Source organism: Grus americana, chromosome 5, assembly GCF_028858705.1.
Source record: "Grus americana isolate bGruAme1 chromosome 5, bGruAme1.mat, whole genome shotgun sequence".
Classification (NCBI taxonomy): domain Eukaryota; kingdom Metazoa; phylum Chordata; class Aves; order Gruiformes; family Gruidae; genus Grus; species Grus americana.
In genome coordinates, this window is record NC_072856.1 from 34,725,597 (window position 1) to 34,752,863 (window position 27,267).

The 27,267-nt window shown below is 45.9% G+C and overlaps 1 protein-coding gene across 4 annotated transcripts in view; it reads left to right on the forward strand.

The window, feature by feature from the left end:
• Positions 1 to 25,411, forward strand: part of BMF (Bcl2 modifying factor) — a 39,446-nt gene extending 14,035 nt beyond the window's left edge. For 2 of the 4 annotated variants that reach the window (XM_054827493.1, XM_054827495.1), the window contains exon 4: positions 3,538 to 9,656. In XM_054827493.1, the coding sequence (XP_054683468.1) occupies positions 3,538 to 3,639 (102 nt within the window). In that variant the 3' untranslated portion in view covers positions 3,640 to 9,656. Of the gene's footprint in view, positions 1 to 3,537; positions 9,657 to 24,510 lie in introns of those variants that run through there. The other 2 variants (XM_054827494.1, XM_054827492.1) reach the window with 2 other exon arrangements.
• The last annotated feature ends 1,856 nt before the right edge of the window (positions 25,412 to 27,267 follow it).

Below are 27,267 nucleotides of genomic sequence, written 5' to 3' on the forward strand. Positions count from 1 at the left end.
TTCCTGGCAGCTAAATTATACCACACCAAAAAACCCTCAGTCCTGAAAGACTTGAGTATTTTGGTCTTGGCAGAGGCGTATCTGGGGAAAAGCTACTGAAACTTGTGAAAAGGACATTTTTTTATAGCCCGGCACAGTCCTTTCCATAAATTGTTTTCTCTATCTGTATTGGAAAGAATATCTGCCATTTCCATCCCATGGCTCTTGTCTCACACTGAATTAGTACCGCAGGAAGCACATTGGCCCAGAAGTGAAGCCTAACTCCATAAACCCCGTTAGCTAGGCTTGTTGCTGAAGGAACCAGTCCCAGCTTGCTCCTCTTAGGTCACCTTTCTCTTGTGTTGGCACAAGCATCAGCTTGACTACCTGCTGCCATGGATCAGGATGACCTGATCACTGGCCATGACCATTGTCCTGTTCCAGTTCACTTCCCTGCACTAGTGTGAGCGGGCTGCTGCAGTTCGCAAGCCAGCGAAAGCGTGTATGGGACTACACCACCTTGGAAGGAAATGCTGGCTGAATACGGACCCAGGGAAATACAAGCCCTAGGTCTAGGAATAAAACCTGGAAAGCTGCCCTCAGCCTAGTGCTCTATTTTTTTCACTTCAAAACAAAACGAATGGTGTCAATGTCCTTCATAAAGTGATTTGAGATCTTACACTTCTTATAAGCAGGGGGAAATGAGGGTAAAATAATTCCTATTCTGCTCTTGCATGGAAATCTCCTTGAGTGTTTTTGGCAAATAGTGGGAAACATTTTTAACTGGAAAAGGACGAAAATGCTGTACTGAAAAAGTGGCTTCAAGAGGCAGTGAGATAACCACAATAGAACATAAACTAAAAAAAAGATAAAAAAATTAAGAGTTTTTCTCAGTATTTGTGATACCACATCCCACTGGTTCTCTTGCAGGTCTGTAACCCTTCTTAAAGTAGAGCTCTAAAACTGTTATATACCAAATGAAAACAAAACCCAATACTTTTTTTTTTTCCTCAAAAAGCTCCCCCCCTTAAAAAGAAAGGGAAGAAGATGAGCTCAATCCTTCCACTGTTCTTCCCTGGACATGGCCTCTTATTATTTAGCTATCACTGCGAAGAACAAGTAATCCTTTTCTTCTGAGGTGACATGTAAAACTTGAGGAGACAGAATATTTAGAAACTTGTTATGGTGTGTGAGGAGCACAAAGCAGCCTCCTCCATGAAGCGGGACATTAATATGGCATTCTTACATCTGTTTGTCCTCCTGATGGTGTGGAATAGTTGAAATTGCACGTGCCAGATTAGCACATCTCCTTTCGTCTGCACCCAGATTAACCCACTTTATAAAATTCCATGAGAATTTCCATTAGAGAGGGTCCACCAGTGAAGCTGAGATATATTTCAAGTTCAGGATTTTGATAACAATATTTGTGCATTTCCCATACTAAGTCCCTACAAGACACTTCTTTACCCTCTTGGCTGCCAATAACATAAAATAATCTGCCAAAGCAGATTATCTTCAGAGCATCTATAGTATGTTTGTCCATCGTGCTCTCCTAGCATAGTTCCCTGCTTTGGAAACTGCAGAAGGTGGCGTTGTGCTTGCATGCTACTTCATTGATGTGCTACCCTGACCATCTCGAAGGAGCAGTTCGCTTAGGGTATAATAGCTTGATGAAAACATGGTATCTAGATGTCATTGGGACACTGTGGTTCCACATGGATGTTTGAGCAGATTTGGATGTGGCTCCAAGGAGGAGAGTGAGAAGAATCTCTGGAGTTTGATAAGGAAGGACAAGCCTGGTCAAACTGAGAGGCGAGTAGCAAAACAAAAAGCATCTTGCTTTTTGAAACCATATTAGGTTTTATTAATCCAGCCCTAGGGCATAGTTTATAAAAGATTGTTTTCACCTGTAAATCTAGCAATGTCTGGACAATCAGTACAGATGGAATGCAGGGCTGGTTACTTTGAAATAAATGATACCGGGCCCTAGAGTCGCTGTCTGTGGGTTATGCTCCAAACACAGTGGTGTGGAAATGTGTGATAGGATCCGTGTGCATTCTTCTAAATCCTGGAGACAACTGTGAAGTCTTGAGGGTAAGAAGAATGACCCACTGCTAAGCTGCAAGATGAGCACAGGTTTTCTGAAGCCTGTTTTGTGTGTGCTTGTGATTCAAATGGCACACATCTATTCGCAGTGAAATACGAACATAATTTAATGACTATCTGGGAGGGCTTTGAAGAGCTGTGTATTGACATGTCTCCAATGCACCAACTCCGCTTGCAACTCTCTCATACTTGTAATGACGTAAAGAATGCCTTGCAACCGTGTTGTTCTGCCCTGTTGGGCTAATCTGAGTTCAAACATCTTGTTCATATAATGTGCTTCAGTGCTCTTTTATGAACTCCTGTGTACTGAGGCAAAGTTGTTGGAAGCCGGTCTTCTGTTTCTTCGTCTGCTGGGGATGGGGGCGGGGGGGGGAGGGATTGGGGCTGGTTTGTTTTGTTTTCCAGAAATGATCAGTCCTGCTTAGCAAATATGGAATGCTGGATGAGAAAACAAAGACTGACTTCTAATAGAGGGTCGGTTATTGAGGTGAAATAGTATCCCAGGCTGGGCAATGTAAAGAGAAACCCACCTGTTTGTATGAGATGCCATTAAAGTGCAGGAAGGTGGGGGTATAATCGGAGCCACTTTTGCAGGGGTGATTACATATAACAAAAGAAGGAACAGTGTCCTTGCCCCGAAGCTGCATTATATAGTCTGGTGTCCCCCTGAAACTCAACTCCCATGTTTCTTCCTTGACAATGGGACCTGAAATAACCTCTTGGTTTTGGTTTTTTGTGTGTTTTCAAGTATGTTCTTGCTTAAGGTTTAATTGGCTCCAGTCAGTAGGAAAGGGCTCCAAGGCTGATTATTTATGGCTTACTGTCAAAAGTGGCTATAAAAAGGGCAGTATTATCTTGGAGATGCTGGGAAGGAAAATGTGGTGGGGGGAGGGTGGGGGAGTGTGTGTGTGCACGAATGTGTTTTCTTGTACTAGATGAAATCAGAGTTTTGCTGTCTCAGCAGTGTGGTTTAAATTGAAGATTAACCCTTTGACCTTCACGGTGTCAAATCACTTACAGATGGATCACCAGTTATATTTTTTCTTTTTTTTTTACTTTTGGGGTGAAGGGGGGCTTTTTTTTTAAAAAAAAAAAAAAAGGTTGTTTGTTCATGCAGCTGGGGCTTTTGAAAGGCTCAGAAGCCAATCTGATTAAAAACAGCACTTGGCTAAACTCTGCAAAATCCTACAAGCAAAAAAAAGTTTAATCCTCTTGTGCACAATGCATAAAGGGTCTGCTCTTTTCCTTTTGTAATGTTAGAGCTACAATTATTTCTGGAGAACTTATCATTTCCCTCTGTCCCCTCATCCCTTGCTGCACCCCCTTGTTATGCTGATGGGATTAAAGTGTCTGCTCTTGAAAAGTGTAACTGAGTTGTTATTGGAAAAGAGAAGTGGTATGTTGCAATTTTAGAAATATAAATAACCTTGCTTCAACTGTTCTCCCCTACAGCATCAGCAGAACAGAAATCAAGTGTGGTGGCAGCTTTTTCTCTTCCTACACAACTTGGCCTTAAATGCGGAGGTGAACAGGAACCACACTGGGCAGAGGTGAGCTTCGCCCGCCTGTTTCAGGCCGCATCCAGTCTGCAGGGAGCACTGAACAAACACTGGTTCGGGGGCGAGACATTGCACACCGCCGGCCGGATGTGAGGACTCTGAATTTCTGATACTCGTCTTCAAGTTTGAGGGGTTTTACGGACTCTTCTTTGCTGCTGCCTGCCTTGTGAGGCAGGGAGCTCTTGTCCAACACTGTCGAAGGAAAGCCAGAATGTGGGTGTGTTTGGTAAAGCTTGCTGCTGGTTCCCCACGCCGGTGACCTCTGTGCAAGGGAGGCAGGTATTAGACAAACGGCTTCCTCTGCCCTGTGTGTTAGTCAATGGTAGAGTGCAGGAGCGTCATTTTGGCTGCTAGTTAAAAATGATGTCTGGGATTGATGACTCTAAACGTACTTTGGGTATCTTCCAGAGCAGAGATGCTCGATTCCTCCACAAAGAAAGTTATTTTTAGCAATGAAAACATTCAAGTAGCTTATATCCAGCAGGTTACTTGTTTTCTGCATGGGTTACTGTTTATTTCCTTGCACCCTGTGTGAGAGAAAATCGCAAAGAAATCCGATCTCTTCAATCTTTCCATTGGGCACCAGTTGCAGCACTCTCACATGAAGTTGTGCTTTGTCATTGCCATCAATAGACAAAATCATTGCAGTGGAACAGCCTTAAAATTAAACCTGGTTGCTGGTGGCTATTAGTTTCTGCCACTGTTTGCTTCCAGTCCAGTGTTCACAGTGCCCGTGAGCCAGCATGAAGCCAAAAACCACGGAATATGACACAAGCATCATTCTTCTACAATGCTAATGTATATGTTTTTATTAGTTTTATGATGGGTGTTTATTTTGTTTTGTTTTTCTTTTCTCTTACTATAATGTGGTTGGTCAGGAAGGCTTAGGTCCCAGGCATCCGATAGTTTTGCTTCAGGATTTGACAGAAAAATTAATTAGCAACTAGTCTGACATGTAACACTGTACAAGCAGTCTGTCCATTACTCTAGTTCGTAATGTTTTGAGGCTGCTGTAAGCATATATTGACTAGCAGCAGTAATATTACTTCAAGAGGGATCTTCTAACAGTTCCCAGTTTGTATGCACTCAGAAGTTTGTCCATATGACTGACACTATTGGACCAGCACAGGGAAATTACCCTACCAAAGGAAGTAGCCTTAAATATCGATGGCTACTTCTCTGTAGCTTTAAATATCATTAGTTCGCAAACCCAGTGACAACTAGGAGAAAACATGGACAGAAAAGTGATATAGATTTTATTTTCTTCAGACCATTTCCACATTGCCACTGCACCTTGTTGTAGGTCTCAAATGATACAACCAGCGTGAGGAAGAGAAGTGCTCTTCAGTCCTGTTACAAACGTCAACTTCAGGTGTTCAGGAATTCTTCTGTTCTTGGTCCACTCTGAAAAATAAGCATTACTGTACGGGAACGGTAGTTTACTTGCACATATGCTTTCTCCTCCACCCCTCTCTGCATATCCTTCTCTAATTCATGCTTTCCCTGGTATTTGTATAGTCTCATCATTGCACTGTAGTGTCTGGTAACAATTTGCTGAACACAGTTAAATTTGGACTTTCTCCCTCTCTCCCAGTCCCATCCTCTTGATTTGCATCCTGCTCTACTGTGGCAAAATGTGCTTTAGCTCCCTGAAAGAGGTCCCCAAGCCTTTTTCACTTTCATATATTCACAGTCACTCTCTTTCAACATAAGGAGAGTTTACGTGAGAAAAGCTTTTTCTTTTTCCGCCTCTTTCTTAGGTTATTCTTCTAGCTAGAGCTAGAGTAATATGTTTGTCCGTGATGGTTAATAATTCATGTAAATGAATCTAAAGTAATATTTGGGAGGTGGGCTTTATGGAGAGGGAGGGCGGGAGGTTTTTTTAGGAGTGGTGATTGTTTTTGGTTTTGTGTTGTTTCTTTAAGCATGTGCACTACAGAGTTACCCAGAGGGATGGATACAAGTGATACCTATTGCTGACTATGCTGCAGCAGTATGGGAAGCCACCTTCTGCCCATGTTGACAGAGATGAGGCTTTCCATACCTTGCTTTGCGCAGTCTGCTTGGAGTAAATGCTGGTCATCAAAGAACAAGGACTTAAATGGGGGGAAAGCCTGAGGTGTAGTGCAAGCACAGACTGAATCGGGGACCCCTGAGAAGCTGGATGTTAAGGAGAAGACTGTTAAATCAGAAGCTGTTAAAGAGGCAGGAGTGGCAGAGCAGAGGCTCAGGAAGCAATGCAGCAATGTTACCTGCCTGCACAGCACGGTCTAGGATGCGATGCTTGTGTTTTCCCACTGGTTGCCAGGACCGCTTTATCAGGAACAGTCAAAGCTACATCATAACAGCCCTGCAAAGTACGAAAAATTCAGCAAGTGCATCTGACACTTAAAAACCGTCGCGAGCTTTCTCCTCTGCCTTGACTTGACTGCCAAACAGGCCAATAAGGCCTGTTCACTGGATGTGTAAGCTGCAAAAATGGGCCCGGTACTGGCGCTTTCTGATGTTGCGACCCAACCAGTTTATCTAGGGTAAGACTCTTCTTAACATGGAGAAACAAGTATCTGAAACCGTTCCTCAGTCAGGCCGTCTGCCTCAATAGAGTCGTTTGGCTCAGGGAAAGACACATCTTTGCCAGTCCGCATTTCCCGCTGTAACAACAGACTTATCAAAATTGGTCATGCCAGGCTCTCAAGTTAAAATCTCTGTGAACAACAATACTTCATTGGAGACATAGAGCTAATGCTAGACAAAGGGCGACTTCCTGCAATATGCGTGTTGGTCACTGGTGCCAGAGATTTACAACCACTGATAATATATTTTAATTATATTCCATATCTGCATATCTTGGAGAAAGGAAATATGCTCTGTCAACCCAAAAGTCTTACTTCACTTCGTATAGATTTGGAGGGGCAGGCTGGTTATTCACTTAGGGAAAAGCAGCTACTTCTTAGTTACGGTCTCATCTATTTGAGGAAATAGTGGGAAGGTTTCACATGTTTATCAACAAATACACAGATGCACAGCACCCATGTATTTGTCACCCATTCCATTAGTAAGGCACCTTGAGCACGCACTGAGGAGATCTTCCCTGGAGAGTAGCTATTGCAGCGTGGCCACGGACATATGTCAATTGTTTGGGGAAACAGTTCCAAGGAACATGGTTTAGGTCCTGTTGGTGAAGGAGTATGCTTGGGTTTTTAGGTATTAGTTTGTCCTGGTGAAAGGAATGGGACGCTGTTTCTCTGTGCTGTAAAACTAGTCTAACAATTTAGAAAGAACAGTCGGATCTTTCTCCTAAAACAAATTCCTATTTTTAATGAGCAGTTCTTAAGAAGAGCTTGAGCTGTTGCTGATGGTACCACCAGCCTTGAAGTATCTTGCTTGCCTTCCCCAGATCTCCAAAACAGCTTCAGACCTCAGCTCTCTTTCCTTGAGGGATAGAGTTCTTCCTACTCCTTCCAAACTTCCCACCCTTTCAAATATCTTGTAACCTGCCCATCCCTGGATCCAGCAAGCCTGGTGCTAGTAGGGAATAGTTAGTTTTACTTTTGTTTCCTGCAATTCTTGAAAGCTGAGCCAGTAATCACAAAGTGACTGCCCAGGGATAGCTGCAAACTGCCGTAAATAGGATACAACAAAGGCAGGGGAGAAGATGAATTTACATGGGAAGGGTTGCCTTGGATCTGTTTGTGGGACTGAAGCCTTCTCCCAAGGTGCTGATAATCCCTGGTAGCACTGAATTCCTGCATAACTGATCACATATCTCAGTTTAAATAGCGAGTGGTTGTTAAATGTTTGTTGGCTAAACTCTCATTAGAGGAGTCCTGAAAGAAACTTCCTTATCAGCCTTTGCTTTGGAGCTGTGTATCAACAAGGAAATAGAGGCAAGGAACCCAGTCCTTCTTGATGTAGAAAGGGTGATGGCAAAGGCATCTTTCTTCCTACTGGCTGTTTACTTGGTCCCCTCAAGCCTGGATTAAAGGTATAGGCGATGTGTGTGTGTGAGGTCATTACAGTCCTGGAGTTGCCCCACAGCAGCCACTGGAGCTGTACCCAAGGTTGAACTTCATTCAGTATGGGGCTTGGCACTCTCCTGGGAAACCGCAGATTCTGCCCATTAGTAGCCTAGGGAGAAGGGTTGGGGTTTTTTTTACGAAAAAGCAAAATGACTTGAGGCAGTTGTTGCAATGGGACCCCATCAACTCTACAATGAATTCCAGCCTTCTGCTGCTGGTCCTGACCCATATCTCTGCTGAAGCTGTAGGAACGGTGAGACCATGACATGCTGAATGGTGTGCTATTAAGGATATTTTTAAGGGGAAAAATAGGGAGAGCACTCAGCATATGTGCTAAGATCAAAGGAGAATGCAGATATGTGGAGATCTTGCCTTGTTTTACCAGAAATATTTACTGTTGGATTATAGGTAAAAGGACCATGGAATGCCCATTCATATTCATGGACCAAGCACTATCGAGTATCAGCATAATTTGACAACAGAGGTTTTAAACAATGTCCTTCAAAAGAGTCTGTCTTTCAAACTGGCATTTGTGATCATTTGCAAAAATGCCTACCTGTTGCCTTTGATTGTTTTAGCAAGAAGAAATACCTCAAGGAATTGATAAAAGATCCTAGGACAATCTTTTACAGTTCCTAAAGATTTCAGTGGTCTCTGTTTCTTTGGTTTGCATGTGTTCACGCAGGTGTTACACAGCTCTGTTCTCCTCCACCAGGAAAAGCAGAAAAGACCAAACACATCAAATGCACTGGAATGTAAGTGTGTGTGTGCGTGTGGGTGCATGCGTGCGTGTGAGTGTGTGTTCTTAAACTGAATGCAGTCTGACATCCCCTACCCCTTCTTTCTTCCATGTGCCTCATCTTCCCCCTTAGCCACAGAAAGGAGGGTCTCTTCCTGCGAATCCCATGCTGGAAGTTGGTTTCTGGGAAGCGAAACCTAATGTCTGTGGGCTGTTTTTTAAAGCCATGTTTCAGTTCTGTCTTCAGACTCTTTGCTGCCTTTGGGGAATGGAGGGGTGGGAAGGGTAGATTCTTAAACTGTTTTTAAAATCTATTATGGAAATTTTGCATGTATAAAGTTATTCTTAAATCTAAAGGAGTCTCCCCGATTTGTGGACACAGCTCCAGGAGAGCATCGTCACAGATTCCTCAGCTCCGGTTTTGCTCAGACTATTCTGAAAGGAAAATTTGACGACAAAAGATGGAGAGACTAGTGTGATGGAAAGATGACATTGTCAGTATCTCCTTAAATTTATGTCAGAAGTTAGGCTTGTAAAAGGGAAGTCTCAAAACAGCCCAAGGGATTTGTATGTCTGTTTCCACTGGGTGCATTTGAAAATCCTGCCACTAAATTTGAGCTTGGATATCTAGACTGTTGGGGTTTTTTTGGTAAAACTGATCATGCATCTCTTCTTCTGTTTTCTTCAATGATATATAGTACAGTCTCCCACTTTTCTAGGTAAAATTCACTGATGAGAGTACTGTGAAATGTGGATTCACATTTTCTCCCTCCCCTTCCTGCATGACTTTTCTACTTTGGTGGGATACTTTTTTTTTTTCTTTTATAAAACATTAGGAGTCCTTCATCTGGAAAACCAAAAGGGTAAGGCAAGCTAGAATTTGCAATGTACTTAAACTTTCCCTCAGTGGAGAGTTTCCCCGTGAGTTCTGATACCAGAATGATACTGTCCTGCTGCAGAAGTAAACCCGATGCTCTCCTGTGAGATTTCTGTCTGGATTAGTCCTGAAGTGCACACACCTTCTTTGCCATGGACTGAGACCCAGTGAGAATGTAGCATTTTGTTTATCCTGGTTGTGTGCCTCCAGGACTCCTGCCTGTACCAATGGTGACTGGGCAGAGCTCCTTTTTTTTTTGTATCTGTGCAGTATATTTGCTTTGTGCTTTCTTTCTTTGGTGCTTTTTAATACTTTAATACTTGGATTTTTTTTTTTCTAATAACTGGTACAATTTTTAATAAAATTGTTAAATTCTTTGCCCGTGTTCTTTGTTTTATTTTTCTAAGGGATGGAGAGCATTTACAGAGCTGGCCTGTTCTGGAGTTACCCAAATCAGTGATACAATTTGCGTTGTTCAGCTTCGAAAATATCTAGTAAATCCTTTTATGTGCGCTCTGATACTAGGCCCTGCAACAAAGACAAGATTTTCTTTCCAGATTGGACTGCTCTCCTTGGGCATAATTTAAATTATTAAATAGTCTTGCGAGGAGGTATATTCCCACGCTTGGATAGAGAACTGCTGCTACTTGGAGCCGCACGGTTAACTTGCTGCTTCAAATCAGGAACTTCTCTTAAGACATACATGGGATGTATGCTCCAAATTTGCAAAATGTAACCTTTGATTGATGGCTGCTCACCTACTGCCTATGGAAGTACATTCAAAGGCACTCAGGCCTTGAGGATAAAGATTCATTGCTTGGTAATCCTACTAGAGAAATACAGTTCTCACTGGTCTTCTGACATAAAGGCAGTGGAGGAAGGTGGCTGTGGCTTTGAGAGGGCTTGTAAAGTGGTAATGACTCCCTCAGACACAGACAAGAGAATGTCTTGGCCATGCCAAGTGACAGCAAGTCTCGTGTTTTGGTAATCATCAGGCCTGTCCTTAAGTTTTACTCTGTTCCTATAGAGAAAACTACCTCCATTAAGTAACAGTAGTTAACCTGAGTGGAGCAGAAATGGTAATGCATGTATTGCGAATCATTTATAATATAGTTGGTCAAATTCCTTCAACCACATTCCTCCTCCAGTGCGATGCTGCTGGTACAGCGTTCATAGGAGGCTTTAGGGAGCCCAGTTAACAATCCCACCCGATGTTAAGTTGCCTCGGCTGGTGTGTGCATGTTACAAAAGGGCCTTTCATTCCAAGAACACATGATGTGTGTGGTATGAAAAGCCACATGTGCATCTAAGACCACAGGGGGAAAAAGACAGTTTTTCTTTTCATTGTATTAGATCTAGTGAGAAGTGTGTCCCCTGGCCAGCCTCATGTGACCGTGAAAGAGCCTGTTGTAACGCACTGATACGAGGGGACAGAAGTGAGATTGACTTAGATGGGAGGGTTGGCTCTGAATTTCGTCATTCTCGTGTGGTTAAATTCTCACCGTTAATTAAACTCTCACTCTTACAAGCTTTAATAATTCTTGCATCAAAGAGAAGAATGGCTTTTAAAAAGGAACAGTTTGTAATGCTGCCCCAGAAGCATTTGCCAAAGCAGCAGGATACATCGCACCTTGCTCAAAAGAAAGGCAAGTGCACGGATGTATGGATGGCCTCCCTTCCTCTGAGATCTCCTGGATTAATCTTGGCTCTTTGGTTTGGCTCTATCATGACCTGCTGTCCGTCACCCGCCTGTGGCAAAGTAGACTTAGGGAGCATGGAAACATCGTCAGGGTTAGGCAGCACGACCAAACACTATGGGCTGGAACATTCCTATCACAACAGACATTAATACTTTTTTTTTTTTTTCAGTTTGAAAGAAGCTGAATATCCTGGAAAATGTCCTTCAAAAAAGCTTTCTTCTTAAAATACTAGGCCTACAGACTAACAGGGCACTTTCAATTTATTTTCAGCTGTGGCCCCTTTCATGGCAATCACAACATGTCCCTCACTTTCTGCACTAACATGACTAGCACTTTAAGGGAAAATGAGTTTTGTTATTAACTTCCTAGCGGTATGCTGTAGGGACAAGGTAAAAAGTTTAAGTAGGATTACTGCTTCAAGGAAAAAATGTTTATCAAGAAGTGCTCAGCCTGTCTCGTTAAAAATAATAAAGCACTCCGAGGACGAGAAAGTTCTTTGGTTGCGCAAGCTACTGCACAAAGCACTCTATTTTCATGACTCTGGCTGTTGAAGTTTAGAAGCCACTATAGTATATGGTTTGGGGAATATTTTTCAAGCACTCATACCATTGTTTTATGGTGCAGTAAATATGCCGGTCCTTAGTCGCAATGTACATGCAAGCTTGGAAGCAGCTCTGCTAGCCAGCTTTCTTCTTGTGCTTTCATACCTGAGTAATCCAGAAATAATCCAGCCCCATCTCCTCCTTTAGCCCCCTCCCCCTTTCTATTTATGGAAAGATGGGGTTTGGGAAGGAAAAAGTGTCCTGAAAGCAATTTTTGACAGTTTTGGGAGATGGGTGTTAAAAATGCAAGAGCTGCCGTTGCTTCATTGTGGATATCTCTGGTTCCTGTTGAAAGGCTTGTACTGAAAGAAACCTGTTTCCAACAGGAATCTAGCAAAGAGCAAATGATAATTGCTGGCAGTGAGCTGTCATCCACCTGACATGATGCGTGGTACCCTAACGCACGTACCGAGTCCGACAATGGACTGCCAGGCGTGACCCACTGACGTCAGTATTCATATTCCCCTCTAGAAATCCTTTAAATCTTGATTTCTCTTAAATGAATTATGTTCTCTGTAACGTTCATAATGGACTCTTTTCTTTCGCCATTAAAGTCTGTGTCAGCATTCTCCTTCTCTGTGTTTTGCCTCAGGGCTCTTGATGTATACAAAGGCTCCTCTGTTTTCTGCTCTTAGTCACACGCTTTCACTCTTAACCTCAGCGCTATAAACTAAACATCCACCCACCATGGCTGGAGATGACCCTGTTTACGTCTGCTGCTCAAATCACGACAGCAACAGTCATGAAACTATGTTTTCATGGAGACAGTTAGCTCTTAATAAGAGGACAATGAGGCTTGACTTCTTACAACACTACGAGTTTTTGCAAAAATTTCAACAGAAATAAATAGCCTCGAAAAGTTAATGGAATGTGTAAAGAAATTACTTGTTTCAATCATTTTACTTCACCACCTTTTAAAATTACTGTAGACGATTCATTGTAGCAGGCCACTGTGGTATTGGGACACACCAACTCAATCCAAGACAGCAAGGGCACAGGTAGGGCAGTGGGGCTCACGTTAGCGTCTCAGGGCTGGTCATGGTGATCGGCCTGGACCACAACTCCCCGCTATGCCAGCAGTGGTCGTAGAACAGCAGGGTCACCCACGCCGTCGAGAAATTCCCACTTCCGGATGCCTTTGCTGCCAGCCTTACTGCCACGACTGCTAAGTGGGCGGCTGGTTGAGAAAATGGCTCTTCCTAAGGAGACCACCAGCCTGTATGAAACACGGCGCGCAGCAGCGGGTTTGGGAGCATGAGGGAAAGGGGCAGGAACACTGTTAATTCATGGTGTGGGACAACTTTTTTTGGAGGTGGCTGAAACAGGCTGTCAAGCTGCAGCCAGGTTTACTTCTCTGCAAGCACAACCGGCTGACGAGCGTGCTGGGAGCAAGGTGCAGTTCTCCATGAAGGGCTGCAGCTCCCCTGGCCAGGTCTCGGCAGGCGCCGCTGGAGGCAGAGCAGTCCTGGGGGAAGGCGGCTGCTCTGACCCTCCACCCTGGCAAGAAGGTGCTGAGATGCTGTTATTATAAAAACAATTCCAGTATCCTCCCGATGGGTCTTCCCTGCAGCCCTGCCCATCATTTCCAGCACCGGGGCGGCAGCTTGCCGGTGCTCCCTGCACCGCTTCCTTCGTGCAGGGAAGCCCGGGGCTCCGCAGCTGGCAGCCAGCTCAGTCGGTCACCTCGGCACTCGCGCACAGCCCTCCTCCAACAGGACAGGGTCGCAGAGCTCATTTTGCCTGTCAGTGTGAGCACGCTCCCTATAGAATATTTGCTGGCACTTTCATTAGTCTAACTTTAAATATCCCAAGTGAATGCCTGCCTACTATTTCCCTCGGGAGACTGCTGTACCTACTAATAAATCTCACTGACAAAAGGTTTTCCCCAATATCCATCCTAACTTCTTTCCCTCTTAATTATATTCCAATACCCTAGTTGTACGTCCTTGTGTCACTTTGCAAGGAAACCTTAGCAAAGTCATTTCTATAACTAATGCACCCCAGGGCTCACTGAACTCCTCAGCAAAAGCTCCTGCTGACTTCAGTGTACTTGCAGCCGGCTTTCAAGGAAAGCTCTGCCTTCGCTCTCGGTCCAAGCCTATATCCCTGGAGCCGGCATGGTGCACACAGCAAGGCTTGGTTAGTGTTGGCACCCAGACCTTTCACTGCTGCCCTCATCCCCTTCCTGCCCAGGACCACCAAAGACTTCAGTGAGGGTCTGAAAATGTAAACCAAGATGTATTAACCCAGTATATTTTTCAGGCTTTTGGAGGTGCCTAGCACCCCTGCCTGCTGGCACTGACTCCCCCAGTGGGGCCGGCAGCCTGTGGGATTCAGGGCCGAGGTTCCAGCAGGATGGTTTGGTACGAATGTCCTGGGAGCAACTCCCCTGGGAGCAGCAACCTGGCCCCACCGCCCAAGTACCGCCGGTCTGGCAGCCACGGCCGAGTCCCTGCATGGCAGTATCCCTGCCTGGGGTTACGCTAGTAACAACAACGTGACATTCGTTGCTGCAAAGTCAGATGCAGTAAAGCATTTCTCTTAATTTCCTTCCCTGTATGATCATGAGTCATGGTTCTTAGGAGCAGATAACAGAGGAAACCAAACAGTGCTTCGAGTTGTGCCCAAACGTGAACAAATAATCAATCAGGGATTTATCAGAAAAATAAATGTTTAATGATGTAAGCTGTTATTTGGAGATGACATTATGTGGTCCTTATGCCTCCACCTGAACTGGGCACTTTTCCTTCAGGCAGCCTCACCCACAGAAACAAACCCATCCTCACTCCTGCTGCAGCAGTTCACTTGCCCTTTGGAGAAGAAGAACCAAAGCAGAGCGCCTGCCTTTGCACCGCCCGCCATGAAGGTGGCCTGGGTGAGTTTCCCTTGCTGGAGGGGGGTTACCACAGCCCACCTCTACAGCAGGTCTCTCCTTGGCACAGGACGTGTGGCTTGCAATTGCTAATATCCCACTGCGTTGTGATCTTTCGTTAAAGCTGCTTTGAGTCAGTCAACCAATTTGGTGCTTTATCAGGGTGGATGCAACAGAAGAAAGAGGAAGATGGGCAAGGGAATTATTACTCCCAGTTTTTAGGCTCTCTTGTAACACAAGGCACAAAATTAGATCCAGCAAGGGGTACAGGTGCTTACTTGTCCCTTTTGATATTGAAGTCCATACCCACAGTCTCATCCAGCTGATGCCTAACCCTGGAAGGGCTTTTCACATTCAAGTTCCCGAAAAGCCTAAAATTCCGCCAGAGGCGCTGAACGTCTCAGCACCAATCTCACACCAAAGTCCCGTGTGATCTACTAAGCTGGTGCTTTTCTGCCTCTCTCATTTGAGATATCTGTTGGGGCAGCCTGTTTCAGAGCACACCACCAAAGCAGAGTCCACAAAAGATGCAGGGCAGGGTGATTCTTTCTCTGCTGTCAGCCAATAACACACATTTGAGCGCTCATCCAGAGTCATCATCTGCTACCAGACGGGATCTGAGCCTGATGCTCTCTGCTCTCAGAGGAGTGCCCTACACACGTGACTGGTCAGGATGGGTTGCTCTGAACTCCTCCTGTTGAAGCTATAACACTTTTGGGGCCAGAGAGCAGGGAAAGAGAGTGAATACAACCATCTTAGGGCTAACAAAAGCATGGCGTGAATGTAAAATCTGCGTTCCTGTTTACAATCAGCTGAATTTTGAGGGTTCAGTCTTTGAACCAGATTGAGGGAGGCTTCCTTGTGAGGTGTTCAAAGGTTGGAGAGAAGTGTTTTATTGGACACTCTTCTCATTTTCTTTGTGCCTCAGTGGCCCTCCCAGCTGGCTCCCCGCTGAGGACACCAGCCTGGGTTGCCTCTGCTCTTAGATACCTGCCGCTTCTTACATTGCCGCAGGGGCAGCTCAGGTGCTCGGTTCAGGGCCGTGGAGCTCATGGAACAGCCAGGCACCTAAAAGTTGGGTGTTGCAGAGTTCAAAGTTAGGATGTTAGCTTCCCTTTGCCTTTGTGCTTCTACTTTATTCCTTACTGTGCAAAATAGGGTAGTGTATTTTGTTAATCTCAGAATAGACACAGTTCTAAAATGGGACATTACTTCTGTGCATTGCACTTCTTTGTCTGCGATAAGATACGGTTTCTAATGTCTCTTTTTTTTTTTTTTTTTGAGTTGGTACTTGTCCAGAGCACTTCTTCATCTTGCCAACTAGTGATTAATTGGCTGTACTGAAAGGTTCAACACTTTTCTGTACGTTTACCAGAGGAGGTAGAGGAATGTGTGCTCTATATAGAGTAAAAGCATGCCCTAAGTGGGTTTAAAAATGGGTCATCACTTGCTCATTTTAGAACCCGTGCCCTTAAAACACATGAGGAAAGATGCCCTACCTTTTTGATACCTTTTTTTTTTTTTTTTTAAACTTAATGATGAGTGGGAATCTCAGTGGGAAGTTTGGAGACTTCTGTTTATCTTCAGGTAAACACAGCAGAGACAGTTCAAGCACAAACCTCCTCGTGCTACCCCAGTGTTGTCAGCTGTCATAAAGAATGTGCTTTTGTTCCTTTCTGCAGGAATTTATGTGATGATGAGACAATTTTTACCTCCTGACAGATCAGAGTGAAAAATTATTAAAAGACCTAGGCCTAGGCAGAGCCTTGTCAGCTGTGGTTGCAGTTACGGTACCTATGCTGACCAAGATGTCTTTCAGCATGCTGAGCCCTATACTGAGGCTTTGGAGGGTTAGTGGTCCACTTTGCAGCCAGGAGACTAGAGAACACTTTGAGCAAAGCTTGGAATGGGAACAGCTCTCTAATTCACAGAACTATGTCTCAGCTATTTGCTACATAGCCTTTTAAAAGGAAATCCCAAATTAGGACCTTCTACAATCCATGTTGTCACCCTTCTGCAAGAGAACTTCGTTAAGCAATTTGACCTTGTGCCTACTTCTGTGTTAGCATCTGATTCGTTAGCCCTAAGGTTGGAAATTCATGCTCTCACAACCAGACATCCATGGTTCATGTCTTGCAGATGACCCAAACATGGGTGTGTTTCAGCTGGCCATGATGCTTGTAACCACTAGACCACAATCTGCTCCCAGAGCCAAGAATAGCAGGAAAATTTCTGATGTTTGACTTTCAACAAAGCTGTCTCACTTGCAAGACATTTTGGAGTGTTGGCAGTGTTAGTAAACTGACAGGGACCCCAGGAGTGGGCAGGTAGAATTGGAAATGGAAAGGCAGGAGAAAAAAGAAAAAGGATTTTAAAAAGCATTTTCTAGTCTTGTTTTTTAATGTAGGTCTTGTTTGGGTTTTTTTTTGAGTCTGACTCACAATTTTTAAATTTGTGGTAGGTTATAGTGTTGCCAAGCCTAATATATCTTATCCTTCATCTAATCCTCTCTCCAAAGTTTTCATGCTTATTCAGTCCTTGATCTGTCTTTTGGGATGGCTTCTAAGGATACCAACCAGTAGCAGATGTGATAGGATTTTTTTTTTTTTTTGTATGGAGAACATCTCCTAAAAGAATTGCACCAAAATAACAAAACAGCAACAGCTTTTGGGGGCTACCAAACACCCTCCAGAGAGTCGCTACTTTTGGTCATTGCCAGCCTAAGTTGATTTGAACAGGGAACTGATAAAGAAACGCTGTCAAGCACAGGCAAGTTATGTTTCTGCTTCTCCATCTGAATCATTTCTTGACTGCTTGTTGAATGCTTGAGAGCAAGTTGGGTGCCTTCCAAAACAAAGCAAAGATAGCCTCCCTGTCCCAGAGAGGTTACAGTGCAAACAGAGACTACCCAGCATGTAACAGCAATCTTCTGTGCGTACGGGAAGCAACGCAGGCAGTTGATCATATGGATTGTGTAGGCAGGACCTAAAGACAGATGTGAGGCCGTATTAGGCGCTTGTCTGTGTTACTGGCCCGTTGGAGTTCCCCAGGCGGGGGGATGTGAGTCCTGGGGGATGCGGTGCCCGGTCCTGGGGCCAGCCGGGTGTCCTCGCTGCCTGCGGCTCCCTGCCTGCCCGCCTGCCTGCCTGCCTGCAGGGGACACGGGGCAGAGGAGAGTGTAAGGGCACTTTGCAGGCACTGCTTGTCCCAAGGGCAGGGAGTTTTAGGCAGCCCAAGCCTGGGTTGAATTGAGGCTACCTTGGACACCAGGTACCGTGGGGAGGAATCTGGGAGCGCTTTATGTCAGGGGCAGGAGGGACGCAGCCCAGGACAGGATACTGAGCCAAGACATGTCCCGCTGGTTGCACTATACACATACGTAATGTTTTAAACCGAGCTTAGTGAAAGGATTTGCATGGATATCCCACATGATCCAAGTGACCAAGGCTTAGTTACCAAGCTTTTCAACAGGAAAGGAGGCTTCTGGATCAGAAATTATAATGTTTCAGCATACATAAATTACAGGTTCATCTCTCTACGTACTGACAGTTATAAACAGACTTTTCTTGGCCCTAGGTCAAATGTATGGCTTTGACCATAATTACATTCTTTGTAGATAACTTATTTTTGTTTTGGGTACCAGAGTTTTTATAATGGACCTGGCTTTTGCGTTGCTGTTTGTGTTTTCTGCTCCCTTTTTCTGCCACGACTGCCGCCTCCTGCAGCCAGCAGCATCTGGGTGCTGAGGACAAGGGACGTGCAGCATGGGTCACCAGCAAGGGGAGGGGAGCTCGGCCTGGAAAAGCTCTGAGTTTCAAGCAGGAGCCGTGACGGCAGCCTGGTGAGAAGCCCTGGCGTGGTGGTGTGCGGTGAAGGGGACTTTGCCCTGCCTGCCTGCCAGAGGAGGAAGCAGTGTTCTTTATCACTCTTGTTTCCCTCTGTCCTGCAGTCAGGTTTTCTGCTTGTTTTTCATTGTGCCCTTCATGTGTTTTCCATCTCTCCAAAAATCACTGGCTTTGTTTAAAATAGACTTGGAGTGGCTGCCAAGACTTTATCCAGAGAGAGAGAGAGAAAAACGCACGGACGCCAAGTTCCTATAGAGTTATCAAAAGCTTTCACTCCCCATCAAGATCTCTGAATATACCAGAAGCCTGGTCTTCTCGGGAAGAGCTCTGCATAGTCACTATAGCTCTTCCTGCAAGAGCCACCAAAGCATTTCTGCCCAGGAGAGCATGCCTCAGCTCCCAGTGGCGTCTCCTCAGATCTGCTTGTAAGCGCTCTCACAAGTCTCTTAAGTACTGGCATTTTGGACTTTCTTTGCAGTGCATTGAATATATACAGAAAAAATGACAAAGTTAGAGGAAAATGGCTTAAGGATGTTTGACTCAGAAACATTTAAAGGTACCGCGTTCATAAAGTAATGGATTTCACCAGAACACGTGTTGTAGGCTTGTAGCCAAGGAGGATTCACCTTGGGGGTCTTTGCTGGGTATGTTTGCCTTCTCTTTATGCTTTACCACCTTCTTCTACCCCAACCCTAAAGGGATTTCCTGCTTTGTCTCTGAAAGGAGATGCTATTGCTAAGTAACTCCCAGCTGGGAGCTTAGCATCTCCTGCTCTCTGCAACAGTTCAAGTCAGCAAGATGAGAAGTACACGTAAAATTGAAACCAGAATCAGCTCCTTCATCACCGGAGCAAAAGATATTAAAATGGAGACAAACCCAAATGTCCTTTGCTTTCAGGTAGAGCAGTTTGATTTACCTCTGGCTTTTGGATCCGTTTCCTAATATTTCTTGATCAGAAAAGCTTACTGAAAATACTCGAGATGGCTGGTGGGGAGAGACTTTCCTAACAGAAGCAGCTCTTTCTGACAGAAAATAAACAAGCCCGGAGCAGGCTTTCCGAGCACCACTCCTCCCACCAGGACTGGAAAGGCAACAGCTGAAAGCCAGCGGCTCTGACGTTTCAGTTGCTAGAACAAGCTGTGATGTACAGCTAAAAGGTACCAGGAGCAAAGGGGTGTTCCTTGGACGCGTTGGTTTCAAAGGGGCACCAAGGGCTCATTTTGAGGGGGGCTGCGCTCTGCAGTCTCTTGCCGCCTGCTCTTTCATCTCGCAGTACTGCATCGGGGAGGGTGCGGTGGGTGCCCAACTTTTTTAATGTTTAAAGGAGGAGGAGAGTTACAATTTCAGATGAAGTGTAAAAACTATGATCTCCTGTTTCTCCTCCTATTGTTCGTCTCCCTGCTCCCCTTAAAGGGCATCCTTCTCTGCTCTCAGCTCTGTCGCAGGTAATCTTGGTTTGGTGCAGCTGGTTTTGTTATCTTCTCTTACTTTTCCTAGGAAAATAATGTCGCCTTGCCACTATTTTTCCCCGCACGCTGAAAGAGACCGATACAAGCGAAGTCGTCTTCTACAAGTCCTGGCTGTAGATTACATTAGTGAAGGCAGCGCCAGTCTTGTGCGAGTGCTGAGGGAGCTGGATGCCAAGGTCCTTCCCAGCTCCGCCACCGGCACGGGTGCAGCGTTTTCAGGGAAATGGGAGTGTCCCTGCCTATGCTTCCCATGTACGTGCGTTTATCCTTGCTGAGATTAAGTCTGCAATTATGGTAAGCACGTGGAGAACTCAACGCGCAAAGTATGAACTCTGTTGTTTTCAAAGTCTGGGCAATAACATCTTGATGACTCACTTTATCTCTGTAAATAATGGCTGAAAAATACTTATTTCTTCATGGTATTGTGAAGATTCAGAATACTTCAGAAAGTGTTTTGGGGGAAATCGCTGCTCCTAGTACTATTATAAATGAAATCTTCGGTCATTCACCTCATTCATGGTGTTAACGCTCCATAAGAAAGAAGTGCTACTTTCCTTGCTTTTTCCCCTAATACTTTTTTTTCTGCCATTTCCTGCATAAGCAGGAAATACTCATGCAGCCCTAAAAAATCTTGAGTCACAAAACATCTTTCTATCTATCTAACCTGATGCACTGAATAGCCAATTCAGCACTGAGCTAGGTGGTGATCCGTTCTGCCAGAAAGCTCCACATCCACTGCAGGAATTAGCCTTGAGTGCTGATGAGACACAAACACCCCCCCCACACACACACTCATATTGGGGAGGGGGGGAGGAAGTAAGAGACAGAATAACACAAAAAATGCTGGTGCTCTATAAAACCGAGTGAGGTGTAAGAGGGAAGAGACGCAAACCCCTGAGTAACCAGCAAGAACAAAGCACAAATTAAGCCTTTGCACAGTAAACAGAAATACATAAAAGGAGCCAGACCAGGATGCTTTGGTTCTTTTTGAACAGCTCTGAAAATGAAATGAATTAACAGTTTCCAAACCTAGCAGGTAAATTTGCAGCAAGCAGAAACATGAGAATAAAGAGGGTGGTAAAGCAATATTAAAAAAGAAGATTACAGACTGGAAATTGGGCTCAGTGCAAAATCTTTTTTTCTGTCTTTTTTTTTTTTTTTGTTACTGTAACTATAAGCAAGAAACACGTGCCAGAGGAAATGAGAATTTAAGAAAATATAGACAGCTTGGCAGGGCCACAAAATGAAAGCTTTAAGGAAAGAAAATTTAGAGAACAGAAGGAAATATTAGTTGGAGAAATGATAGCAGCATAGAAACATCAACTTTTCAAAGAAATAATCTTGCACCCAACTTTCTAACATCAAGAAGTTCTTCACTGCATGAAAATGGTAAGTTTTGTCATATGGATCCTGGGGCGGGAAATTATGTGCATGCTTTTTTTTTTTTTTAACCTGTCGGGAGAAAAAAATGCATACACAAAGGCAGGGAAAGAGGAGACCAATTCCAGCAATTGAATAGTTAAGCTGTTGGAATAGTTACCAGACACTGTTTCTGTAGGAATGATGAAGCTGAGATTTAGAAGACGTTGAAAGAATTGTGATTCCGAATGGCCAAATACACATTAGTGCCCCCACCTTGACACAAATAAACCACAGCTGCCTGGACAGCATAATTCCCTTTTGGCTTGAAACTGTATATGTTATTTAGAAGGCTCTTTGAGAATAGAAGTAGCCCAGTGAGAGATTCATAGAGAAGCCAGGGATCTAAAGCTGACCCAGCAAATAACTGCTTCTCGCTGCCTGTGCAAGAAAACTCAGGCAGTTGGATCCTCAGCAAAAGTAGCTGGAAATACAGAATAAATAAGCCCTGATCCTTTCCTCTCAGAAGATAACAAAGCAATAGCAGGTGCTCAGGGGCCGCTGTGAAAGGCCTGGTGTCGAATGCCTACTAGCGCGAAGCTTGCACTGCCATGTTGGCCTTTGGTTGTCGGCGAGGAGCGGGATCTGGCTCCTCCTCATGCTGTAATGTGTAATTTTTAGTCTCTCCCATACGTGAAGTCACCGAACCTTCTGACCTGTTTGCTCAGTACTTCCAGAGGCCGTTCGTTTCCAAACATTATCGTGTTACAGGTACTTGGAGTCCCTAGTTCAACCCTTTATAGTAGGTATTTATTACTCTGGTTTGGTCTGTGAAGGCTGAAGCAGCAGGTTTTTTCCTCACCAACCGTCCCACTGCAGAGCTGCACCCTCTGCCTTTGCCACCCGCAACGCCCTGGTCCTTGTGCAAGACCTGCCTTCGGCAATCCATTCAGCCCAACGGTGCTGGGTCCACAACCCCGTGCCCTGCACACACACCTGCAGACAACGTGCTGGCCATACACGCAGCACCCGTGAGAGGCATCAGATGTGCCATGCCGGAGGCAGAGACATCAAATTATCCACAAGGCCAAATTATCCTCCAAGCCTGCCTGTGGTCGCCTTTCATGAAACTTCACCCAAGGTTCTTATGGAGCGTACTCAGGGAAAAAAGGGATGACGGGAAGAGCTTGGTGGCATGGTGGGAATTTCAGATTGCTTTGTACTTGTTCCCACAGTATACCAGATTCCAATCGCTGATCTAGAAGTGAAAGGCTGAGCAGCCTTTCTGTTTAAGGAAGATAGTGGAGCACAGCCTGTTTAGGCGGGGTCTGCCAGAACTAGCAGTCTAACCGTAGCAATGTGAGACTCAGCCTAGGATGGAAAACTGGCCAGAGAAAACTAAATATTTGAGCAGCTAATCTGTGCTACATTATCAGTACCTGAGCTAGGTAATTAAAGCTTGCTCTTGCACAGCTGCAAAGTCTTTGGTGACGCCTTTAGGCTGCAGTGCAGGCATACCTCTGGTGTCTGAGAACATTTGCTACAAGCCTCCCTTTGTAATTATTTAATGTGCTAAACGCATTGTATGGTGGGGTTCAAGGATATTTAGTCAGACATAAATATCCCTGTGGATACGACGGAGAGCACTCCTTGATGCAGATCGCTGCTGTTCACGCTTTGGGATATTACGCTCCAAGATGCTGCACTGTGCTGGGACACCCAGAAGGAAGCAACCGCAAATGCACTGTACACGCAGTCTGTCCCTGTCTTTTGCCCTGCAGCCTGCCAATGCTTTGGGAGCCTCACAGCTGCAGACATCATGTGAGCAAATCTTTGGTTGTTTGCTCCTATCAGTCCTGTTGGTTAAACGTTTGGGAAAGCCGGCTATACCATGCAGCTCACTGAAACGCATGAGGGATCCCAAAGTGTTTTACAAATGGTATTTAGCTCACGATTCATCCCGTCTAATTTAAGGAGTTCGGCTGGAATACTTAAATTGAAGCTTTGGCTAGTTCCTATCACCCAGAGCAAGCCGTCTAGCTCCTAGAGATCCCTCACCCACTACGGGGGTGCTGCTCCCCAGCCTGAAACACCACCTCCATCCTGTGCAAAGCTGCTGGGGACCAGGAGGCGCCTGGCTTTGTCCCACTGGGAATTCCCCTGCTTGCAGTGGGGCTGGTGGAGGGGGGAAGTGTTGTCTCATGGAGTGCCTGGGATATGGAGAAACCCCTCTGTTTGCTGGCCTTGACTGCTTCACGTCCCTGTCAGGTGTGATCTGACACACAATAGCGTGTGTTCCCCTCAAACAGCCGTTCTTACAGCTGGGACCACCCCGGGATGTCAGTTTGCATTAGCCAAAGCTGGCAGAAGCAAGTTGCTCTTTTGCAGGAAGCTGGGGAAAGCCCCGACTGTAGAGGGAAGGCTCGGAGGTGCTGCTGGTGGAAGGCCCAGAGATGAGCCTGGGCCGGGTAAATCCTCCGGCCCACGCAGGAAGGTTAGGAAAATGAGTCAGGAAGAGAGAAACTAGCTTCAGATTACGGGTAGCTGTGTGACCAGTGTACAGAAAGGCTCTGTGATTCACAGGACAAGCTATGAACTGCTGGAAAAGGGTCCTGGACCCCCTCCTTCCCCCTGAGCCCACCTCGGAGCTTGTTCTGCAGCGCAGAGGAGCCGAGGTGGGGAAATGCCAGCGATGCTCGCTGCTCTCGCCAAGGTCTACATACTGTGCTATCAAGGGGAAGGACTACTTGTTTAGGGTCTTGAGGAAAGTCTGCATGTTATGTGCTATACCCAGCGCGTGCCCCGTGAAGATTTAAACCGTTCCCTGACGCAAGCCTGGAGCTTTGGGGCAGGGTGTGCTGGAGCTGCCGTGGGTCTCTCAAGAGTTGGACTCGTCCTTGGAGCTTAGCGCAGCTGGATGTGTCAGCCTTTCTGCCCGTGAGAGGGGAAGGGATGGAAAACTGCAGGAAGACACCGTGCTGTAGCCCGCTTAAATCACAGGATTCATAAATTTAGTGGATAATGGACCAATACAGGCACCAGGCCCCCTTCTGGTCTTACTGCGGTGGCAGCGTACGCCAAGCAGGCCTTGCTCAAGAGGAGAAGCGAGTCCTCTGTGCTCTTTTAGAAGGAGCTTGATGGATGCTTTGAAAGTGTCAGTACTGGTGGAGACACGTGGGATGTCCTGTGCTTTCTGGCCCAACTGGTCTAGCAAAATGCCCAGAGTTTGTTGTTGTGTCCGCAGATCTGTGGTGAGTGCATGTGTCTCAGGAGGGATGGAGGTGACTTTGCTCTCTTCCATGCTGTGGTGGCAGTCCATTTTTACTGTTCTGCTGCTGGCCCAGTGGTATGCTGGGCCATCTGAGCGCTGCCTTTATTTTTCAGATGCAGTATGTAATTAATCAGTTGGACTCACTGCCACATCACTGCGTCCAAGAGTGAGAAAACGAAGCTAGATGGTTCTGCACAAGAACATTGACTTTCAACATTAAATTAAAGAAGAGATGTGATATGAAGAACATAAATCAAACTCTTGCTATTGGCAACAGAGAAGCAGTTTTCCCCAGGACAGATTACTGCAGAAGATTTTTTTGTATCTTCTGGAAAAAGAAATGTTGGCTGCTGCCAGAGAGACGATACCAGAATAAACAGACTGTGTGTAGGTGTGACATTTCAGGTCCATGAGTGAATGGGCCACAGTGGCAACAAATTGCTCTCACCCACTGCACTGCTAAGCGTGTTTCCTCAAGCGAGAACAAACACCCTTGCTGGTGTCACCAAACTCGGAGGTAATAAAGATCAGCTGGCTATGTGAAAAGCCGCCCTTGCTTTCTCCCTCATCTATTTGCAGCAAACAGCCTGGGGTACTTGCGCAGGACACGGCAGGCCCCCCCCCCGGCTCCCCTCTGCGGCCACCCAGCTCCCCTGGCTCCCCAGGTCGCCTTCCACCGCAGGGCTGCCTTCACCGCCCCGGCGGGGAGGGTTAAGCTCAGCTGCGTGTAATCTTTAATGTGATACATGTACAAGCTCTTCTTGTTACACTTGGGCTCGGTTAGCAGGTACAAGCAGTGAAGGTGAATATTAAGAGCTGCTTAGAGGATTGATTTTTCATTAAGATGAATCTGTTGTAATTAAGCCTAACAGAGATGTACGTGCTAATGCTGTGTTATTTATTGCCTGAATGCAATCCTTCTGGTTTTTTTTAAAAAGCATATGAAGTTTCTTTACCTTTCTTTCTTTTTCTTTCAGTCTTGTACTATTTCTGCCTCTCCCTCTAGAATATATGTTGGTGTGCCTTTTCTTCTTTCAGTGTCTGTTTTCTCTCAAGACCGATTTTTTTCTGTTGTGTTTAATTGTTTTTCTCCTGATTTATTGTTCCAAGCCCATGCTAGGCAGTCTGTTTATTTATAATTTGGATTATTTTAAAATGGATCCAGAGCTCTAGGTCAGTGTTTAAAAATTAACTAACAAAATACACAAATGAGGCCCAATGGTCAACATAAGATTACACATCCTCTAGAATTTGCATGCTACTCCAAATAAACCACTGGGGAATACCAGCCCCAGGCCCCAAAAGCATGGAAAATTCCCTAATCTGGACTGAAGTATAGACACTATCTATTGGGACCCTTGGTTGATAGCACCGGGCTACTCTTTGGATTGAGGCAGCAGGTGTTAGCGTGAGCCCTCGGGAGGAGGGACGGCGATGAAGGGGTACGGCAGGGAAATGCTGGGCTCTGCCCAGCCCTGGTGTCCACCTCTCAAGAACCGATCCTCTCACTTCTAGGTGTTTTGGGAGAATGCAGCTCTAAGGATAATAAGTATAACGTGCTCTGCTCAACACTGGTTAGGAGACCAAGGGTCCCAAACTTCTGCTGCACCTTCACCCTTCCACCATAGAGGCTGCTGGTTCCCACTGAAAAGGAAAACGAGTGGGAGGCAGCACCTGCTGTTCTGCACAGACACAAACCCACCCATCACCTCCCCGCCACGGTTTTGGCACTACCCCATGCGATGTACCCTGATAGTTACATCCCTCTCTTCACACTCCATTGCAAAACTTCTCCAGTAAACAAACAAGAGGTACCAGCCACTGCGCACATTTGGAGAGGCAGCTTTGGCTGGAGGAGGAGGACGGCGGGAGCAGCAGACGCGGGGAGGGAGCGTGGTGTATACACAGTCCCGCTGGCAGCAGGCGGGGGGGGTGGCTGTGCTGCGGCTCCGCTCAGCCACTTGTGGTGTGGCAGGGCAATGGGACCGAGCCAGGGCATCGCCCGAAGAGAAGCCATTGCGGTGGTCAGCTGGCAGCCACAGACACCACCCCCAGGCAACCCCCCCGGCAAACACCGTGGCGTCCCGCGGCTGGTGCCACCAATGCGGTGAGGTAGACTGTGCCGGCATAAAGAGTGCGGGCAGGCTGGGGGGTGGCTCGAGGCAGCGGGGAGGAGGCAGTACCCTTGTTCACGCTCAGAGGTGCCTCGCTGGCCAGGCCAGAGAGAAAAGCACACAGACCGCAGGCTTTGGCACGCTGACTTGACAGCTGGGCACATTTAGATGGTTTGGATGAACACATCAAGCAGTGGCACGGGGCGGCCAGTGTAGCATGTCCTGCTTGCCTCCTGCAGAGGTGGGGACACGTCCAGCAAAGGTGGGAAAACTTCTGGAGCTGCAGGAACTAAATCCACCTGCTCTGTCAGTCGCAGCCCGGGCTTGCCGCTGCCCTGAAGACATACGGGTGCAAAGTGGGAGCAAAACCTCCCCTGGGGTTTGGCTGTATGGTGTCCCCAGCCAGAGGTACGGCCAGTGTGCGGAGATGCTGATGCCGGACACGGGAACCAGCGCCACTCCCACTGGGAACAGAAGGGTGTTTTAGCAGTTGCCCCAATGAAAACAAGATCAGGCTTTTTAGTGCGGTGTTAACAGCTATGTTAAAATCCTCACACTTTCCAACAAAAGAAAGGCCCTCAGAGAAACCCAAACAAACACTCACACAAGCAACACTGGAAGTTGGCTTGAGTTACAAACACAGGAAATTAAATACAAAACCATGTTACAATAGCATTGAGGATCTGACTTTAAACAAGCCAGACAAGAGCATGCACTGTTCAGATTGCTGTATTTTCCCCTACCCCCACTCCCAGG